This window comes from Salmo salar, chromosome 10 (assembly GCF_965601325.2).
Source record: "Salmo salar chromosome 10, fSalSal1, whole genome shotgun sequence".
NCBI classification, from domain to species: Eukaryota; Metazoa; Chordata; class Actinopteri; order Salmoniformes; family Salmonidae; genus Salmo; species Salmo salar.
In genome coordinates this window covers 39,492,516-39,500,000 of record NC_138300.1, presented here as the reverse complement: position 1 = coordinate 39,500,000, position 7,485 = coordinate 39,492,516, and the positions used below count along the sequence as shown (strand labels likewise).

Below are 7,485 nucleotides of genomic sequence, written 5' to 3'. Positions count from 1 at the left end.
GAAATTCCTTCTCGCATCTACGCACTCTCCTCCTCTTTCACCTTTTCCCTTCACATGTGGACTTCAGTATCCAACATATCCACTGTCTGTGACCAGGCAAAAAAAACTTTCCAAGCCAAACCTTCCTATCATAACCGCTACACACAGCCTACCTACATTGTTGTCACCATATTATCTAATGTCATAGTCAACATAGCTAATAGAACTAACACATTAGTAAACCCGCTACAATTATGCAGTACAGTATACAGTCAGCAAGTTTCAATATTTTTGTATTTTTATGCCAAGGGGTTGTGGTCTGTGTCTATTTGTCAATAACAGCTGGTGCGCTAAATCTAATATTAAAGAAGTCTCAAGGTTTTGCTCGCCTGATGTAGAGTATCTCATGATAAGCTGAAGACCACACTATTTACCAAGAGAGTTTACATCCACATTTTTTGTAGCAGTCTATTTAAGATGAGAAAAAAATCTATTTACCACCACAAACCGATGCTGGCACTAAGCCCGCACTCATAATGAGCTGCATAAGTCCATAAGCAAAGAAGAAAATGCTCATCCAGATGTAGCGCTCCTAGTGGTCGGGAACTTTAATGCAGGAAAACTTAAATCCATTTGACCAAATTTTTACCAGGATGTCACATTTGCAACCAGAGGGAAAAAAAACTCTAGACTACCTTTACTCCACACACAGAGATGCATACAAAGCGCTCCCTCGCCCTCCATTTGGCAAATCTTACCATAATTCTATCCTCATGATTCCTGCCTACAAGTAAAACCTAAAGCAGGAAGTGGAAGTGATTCGCTCAATACGGAAGTGGTCAGATGACGCAGATGCTAAGCTACAGGACTGTTTTGCTAGCACAGACTGGCATATGTTCTGGGATTCATCCGCTGGCATTGAGGAGAATACTACATCAGTCACCGGCTTCATCAATAAGTGCATCGATGACGTCGTCCCCACAGTGACCATACATACATACCCTAACCAGAACAATGGATTACAAGCAACATCCGTACTGAGCTAAAGGCTAGAGCTGCCCCTTTCAAGCGGGACTCTAACCCGGTAGCTTATAAGAAATGCCCTCCGTCAAACCATCAAACAGGCAAAGCTTCAATACAGGACTAAGATTAAATCCTACCACACCGGCACTGAGGCTCTTCGGATGTGTCAGGGCTTGCAAACTATTATGGAGCGAGCTGCCCAGTAACACGAGCCTACCAGACTAGATAAATTACTTCTATGTGCGCTTCAAGGCAAGCAACACTGAGGCATGCGTGAGAGCAACAGCTGTTCCGGACAGGGAGTACCCTCCTGTACTCCCTGTTCACCCACGAATGCGTGGCCAAGCATGACTCCAACACCATCATTAAGTTTGCCGACGACACAAGGGTGATAGGTCTGATCACGGACAACGATGAGACAGCCTATAGGGAGGAGGTCAGAAACCTGGCAGTGTGGTGCCAGGGCAACAAACTCTCCCTCAATGTAAGCAAGACAAAGGAGATTATCATGGACTATGACAGGGCTGTAGTGGAGCAGGTTGAGAGCCTCAAGTTCCTTGGTGTCCACATCGCCAACAAACGATCATGGTCCTAACACATCAAGACAGTCGTGAAGAGGGCACGACAATGCCTGTTCTACCTCAGGTGACTGAAAAGATTTGGCATGGGTCTTTAGATCCTCAAAAGGTTCTACAGCTGCACCATCAATAGCATCCTGACTGGTTGCATCACCGTCTGAGATGGCAACTGTTCGGCCTCCGACCGCAAGGCGCTACAGAAGGTAATGCGTACGGCCCAGTATGTACATCACTGGAGCCAAGCTTCCTGCCATCCAGGACCTCTATACCAGGCGGTGTCAGAGGAAGACCCAAAAAATTGTCAGACTCCAGCCACCCTAGTCATAGACTGTTCTCTCTGCTACCCAAAGGAAACCATACCGGAGCACCGAGTCTAGGTCCAAAAGGCTTCTTAACAGCTTCTACCCCCAAGCCATAAGACTGCTGAGCAGCTAATCAAATGGCCACCTGGACTATTTGCATTGACCCTCTCCCCTTTTTTTATGCTGCTAACTCTTATTTTTCTTAACTGCATTGTTGGTTATGGACTTGTAAGTATTTCGGTAAGGTCACAGCGTGGTTGACAAGTAACATTTGATTTGAAGACTATATCTAGAATTTAACTGACCATAGAACATATTACTAGATCCCAGATTGCCCCTTTAAGCCCAGTGGAACAGACAGAAGGCAGTGATTGTTCAGAGGCCTGTGTGTGCTGCGTCCTAAATGGCACCCCACTACCATGTGTGACCTGGTCAAAAGTAGTTCGCTATATAGGAAATAGGGTACAATTTGAGATGCAGCCTTAGTGTATATTAGACAGAGCCAGACCTCTGTGTGTGTGTGTGTGTGTGTGTGTGTGTGTGTGTGTGTGGGGGGGTGTAGTATTGTGTGTGTGTGTGTGTGTGTGTGTGTGTGTGTGTGTGTGTGTGTGTGTGTGTGTGTGTGTGTATCAGCCCTAGCCAGACCTCTGCAGCCTCACAGGGGAGAAATGTCAAACTAAATGCCAGGCAGCACAGAGGAAATGTCACCCTCCATTTAGTGTGTGTATGTATATGTGTGTGTGTCTGTCATCCTCTATTTAGTGGCAGAGTTAATGCATCTGTGGATAAGTTCCAAAACAACCATCACTGGCTGCCATAGGCCCAGCACACAGTGGGCACATAGACACACGTGCATGCAGGCGCGCACACACCACACACACACGCGCACACACAGTGACCATAGAGTGAGATGCTGGAGGGGATAGGGATTGAGATAAATACACACGTTACACTCCAGGGGACTCTCGTGCTGCAGGACCCTCACGCTGCAGGACACTCACATGACCCCAGGGCGCACAGCCACACGTTGCAATGCACATACAGTGCATTCGGAAGTATTCAGACCTCTTGAATTTTTTCCACATTTTGTTACAGCCTTATTCCAAAATTGATTAAATAAATAAAGTCGTAATCAGTCTACGCACAATACCCCATAATAACAACGCAAAAACTGATTTTTTGCTAAGTTATTAAAAATTAAAAACCAAAATACCTATTCAGACCCTTTGCTATTAGACTCGAAATGTAGCTTAGCTGCATCCTGTTTCCATTGATCATCCTTGATGTTTCTACAACTTGATTGGAGTCCACCTGTGGTAAAATAAATTGATTGGACATTATTTGGAAAGGTCCCACAGTTGACCGTGCATATCAGAGCAAAAACCAAGCCATGAGGTCGAAGGAATTGTCCGTAGAGCTCTGAGACAGGATTGTGTTGAGACACAGATCTGGGGAAGGGTACCAAAACATTTCTGCAGCATTGAAGGTCCCCAAGAACAAAGTGGCCTCCATCATTCTTAAATGGAAGAAGTTTGGAACCACCAATATTTTTCCTAGAGTTGGCTGCCTGGCCAAACTGAGCAATCAGGAGAGGTGGGAGGTGACCAAGAAACCAATGGTCACTCTGACAGAGCTCCAGAGTTCCTATGTGGAGATGGGAGAGCCTTCCAGAAGGACAACCATCTCTGCAGCACTCCACAAATAAGGCCTTTACGGTAGAGTGGCCAGACGGAAGCCACTCCTCAGTAAAAGGCACATGACAGCCCGCTTGGAGTTTGCCAAAAGGAACCTAAAGGGTCAGATGAGACCAAGATTGAACTCTTTGGCCTGAATGTCCAGCGTCACGTCTGGAGGAAACCAGGCACCATTCCTACGGTGAAGCATGGTGGTGGCAGCATCATGCTGTGGGGATGTTTTTCATCAGCAGGCACTGGGAGACTAGTCAGGATTGAGGGAAAGATTAACAGAGCAAAGTACAGAGAGATCCTTGATGAAAACCTGCTCCAGAACGCTCAGGACCTCAGACTGGGATGAAGGTTCACCTTCCAACAGGACAACACAGGAGTGGCTTAGGGATAAGTCTATGAATGTCCTTGAGCGGCCCAGCCAGAGACCGGACTTGATCCCAATCTAACATCTCTGGAGAGACCTGAAAATAGCTGTGCAGTGACGCTCCTGATCCAACCTGAAAGAGTTGGAGAGGATCTGCAGAGGTGTGTCAAGCTTGTAGCATCATACCCAAGAAGACTCAAGGCTTTAATCGCTGCCAATGGTGCTTCAACAAAGTACTGAGTAAAGGGTCTGAATACTTATGTAAATGTCATATTTCCGTTTTTGATTTCTTGTAATGGGGTATTGTGTGTAGATTGATGAGGGAAAAAAACGATTAAATCAATTTTAGAATAGGGCTGTAACAAAATGTGGAAAAAGTCAAGGGGTCTGAATACTTTCCGAATGCACAAACACACACACTGTGAGGGGCACACAGCCACCACAGGAGACTACCAAATATGGAGGGAAACTCTCTGAACACTGAACATTCCAAAGGTTATCTCCTCAAGATGCATTTATACCCTGGCTACCAAAGTAATCTGTCTCTTTTTTATTTTTTTTCTCTCCCCCTTTCTCTTTTTCTCTCTCTACCTAACTCTCTAAATCCCCCTCCTCTATTCTCCTATCCCTCATATTGTCAATCACCTCCTAACTCCCTTCCTTCTTACACCCCGCCCCCTCTGTAGATGGGTCAGCTGTGCTGGAGCAGGTGGTGGAGATGGCCCGGGGTGTGTATACAGTCCCTGTGCATGTGACTGACCTCCAGAATAAGGGCGGGGTCCAGGTGTTGTCTGTAAGGGTGTGTCAGTGCCTGGGGGGAGAGTGTGTGGCCAAGAGGAGTTCTGTCTCTGTGGGGATCTGGGGCGTCCTAGCCATGCTGCTGGCTTTCCTGCTGCTCCTACTGCTCTGTGAGTAGGAATGATGGATACACACTAGCACATGCCTGCACTTGTACATTCATCACATATCTTATCCTGCATCACTTAGTCACATCGCATACTTTGTCAGTTTATTCCTGTATTAAATCAAATACCACTCAGAGTACACATACCATTTTCTCAGTCATGAATATGACATATCCTACATTATACTTCACATCTATTTCAGTCAATTTTCCATTTATATGGATTTATGTAACTAACATATTTGCTCTCTCATATGCAGGTCTATTATTTGTGTTTTACTGCACCACTAAGGGAGAGAAGATCTATATGGAAGACTGTAGTGGTGGCATGCTGCTGAAGTCTAACACAGAGGCTCCTGGAGATGAAGTGGTGAGATCAGCTTTCCTCTGGACTAGCTCCTCTATCATTGATGAGTGTGTGTGTGTGTGTGTGTGTACTGTTTGCCTGTGTGTTTGCGTGTGTGTGTGTGCGTGCATGCATGTTTATGTGTGTGTGTGTGTGTGTGTAAATGGGACTTTCATTGTCTCTTATCTCTGGTCAGAAATCTGCGGCCCTGCTGATTGTACCTTCCACCGGTGTTGCCGTGGACACAGTGGATGGCTCTGTGAAGGGGGCAGGGCTGGTGGGGCTTCTGGATCAGAATGGGGCGGGGTGTCCGGCTCCAGGTCCTCCTCTGATTGGTCAGAAGACGATCAATCTGAATCGGGAGAGCATGTATCAGACGAGCAGCAGGCGGGACTACCTGACAGCTCAGGGACAGAGTAGCTTTTACTCCACTGGACAGTACGGGGGCGGTAACTTCTACACAGACACTACCTTCCTCAAACAGTCCCAGGCTTCCTCCACTCTCTCCGCCTTGCACACCTGGAAGACCAACGGACTCTACCTGGGCAAGGTAAACCATAGCCAAAGCAACATGTGTTTTTTGTTGTTGTGGTTTTTGTTATGGTATTCAGATTAGTGTATTGCATTTGTAGATTTAGTCAATATGGGCTGTTTCAAAAGAATGCAATTTCAGCACTCAATTTGTCATTCCTGTCAAGTGTTTTTGCAATAAATATCTGGCTTGTGTGACAACAGTCGGGACCTGGTTGTATTCCTAAGCCTTTCTGTAACCTGTGTTGGCACCTCTTTTTTCTGTCCTGCAGAAGCTGGTGTATTTTGCAGATGAGTCAGAGGAGCGTTATGCGGACGACGTGGCCCGAGCGTACGGGTACGAGGGTGAAGGGTCACCAGCTGGGTCGGTGGGTTGCTGCAGTGACTTTGGTGACCAGGATAACCTGGACTTCCTGGACTCACTGGGGTCAAAGTTCAAAACACTGGCCAACATCTGCATGGACAAGGAGGAGGAGATCTGAGACGGAGATGAGAACACGAATAAAGAACACAACTAACGGGAACACAAAGCAACTAATAAGATCAGAACCTTTGAGGGAACGACAATCACTAAAGTCAATGGATGGTGAATGCCAAGTGTGTGTCGTCAGTATGTGAGACTGTCAGTGAGTGAGACTGATGATAGAGCTGTTGTTTTGGATGGGAGACAAAGATATGGCAGGTATTCTCTCTCTCCTCAGCCTTCTACATTGCCTGTAGAAGAATGAAGAAGCGAGACATCACCCAGACTATTCTCACTCTGAGGTACACATGCTACTGACTCTTAGTGCTCTGATCTGGTTTCTGTTATGCTCTGCTTTGACACCAGGGGGCGTATGTCCCTGTTTTTACTGTAATACAACACTTGCCAGGATCAGTGTGTTTGTGTGTGTCTATGTGTGTGATAGAGATCATATTGCTGGAGTTGTCATTGCTGAATGTGTAACATAATCTCTGAGTCAATTGGTTTCTGTAGGAGACGAGATAAGGCTTCATAATTGCTGCCGTTTGTCAAGGGCTCACACTATCTTGTCTTTTTCTAATGAGAAAATAAATAGCAAATTTAAGCAGAAAGAGAAGAGCTTTGTTTTGTACATTTGTGCTTGAAGATGTTAATGCAGAGTATTTTTCTATTGTACTGTATACATTAAAACGGTCTGCTTCTTGAATGTTTGTTTCTCTTAAATTAAACCCAAAGGTATTTTGAAAGAGGTAATAGAGGGGGAGAAGTGTTCTGCCAGCTGAGGAAATCGAGAAAATCAAACGGTAAAGAACGATGATTGCTCTTTCTAACACCGTATGGACTTGTAATGAGGTTGTCAGATGCCGTCTTCATGCGTGTGCATGCAGTGTTTCTGTGGGGCTGTAGTGAAGCAGGTTGAGAGCTTCTAGTTCCTCCGTGTCCACATCATTAAGAAATTCTCATGGCCCACACACACCAACACAGTCGTGAAGAAGGCACGACAACACCTCTTCCCCCTTAGGAGGCTGAAAAGATTCGGTATGGGCTGAGATCCTGAAAAAGTTTACAGCTGCACGATTGAGAGCATCTTGACTGGCTGCATCACCGCTTAGTATGGCACCTCCTTGGCATCTGACCGCAAGACGCTACAGAGGGTAGTGCGTATGGTCCAGTACATCACAGGGGCCGAGCTCCTTGCCATCCAGGTGTCGGAGGACGTCCCTAAAAATGGTAAAAGACTCAACACCCAAGACATAGACTGAAACCAACAGGCGGGGTAGTGGGCGTGTAAAATGGCGCAGTCTCCA

At 46.1% G+C, this 7,485-nt stretch overlaps 1 protein-coding gene across 2 annotated transcripts in view; it reads left to right on the top strand.

Annotated features, from left to right (window-relative positions):
* The window catches only part of LOC106560389 (desmocollin 2-like protein), a 42,869-nt gene extending 35,985 nt beyond the window's left edge, over positions 1-6,884 (top strand). For both annotated transcript variants that reach the window (XM_014123269.2, XM_014123268.3), the window contains exons 13-16: positions 4,621-4,842; positions 5,099-5,208; positions 5,381-5,734; positions 5,988-6,884. In XM_014123269.2, the coding sequence (XP_013978744.1) occupies positions 4,621-4,842; positions 5,099-5,208; positions 5,381-5,734; positions 5,988-6,197 (896 nt within the window). In that variant the 3' untranslated portion in view covers positions 6,198-6,884. The remainder of the gene's footprint in view (positions 1-4,620; positions 4,843-5,098; positions 5,209-5,380; positions 5,735-5,987) is intronic.
* Positions 6,885-7,485: the final 601 nt, after the last annotated feature.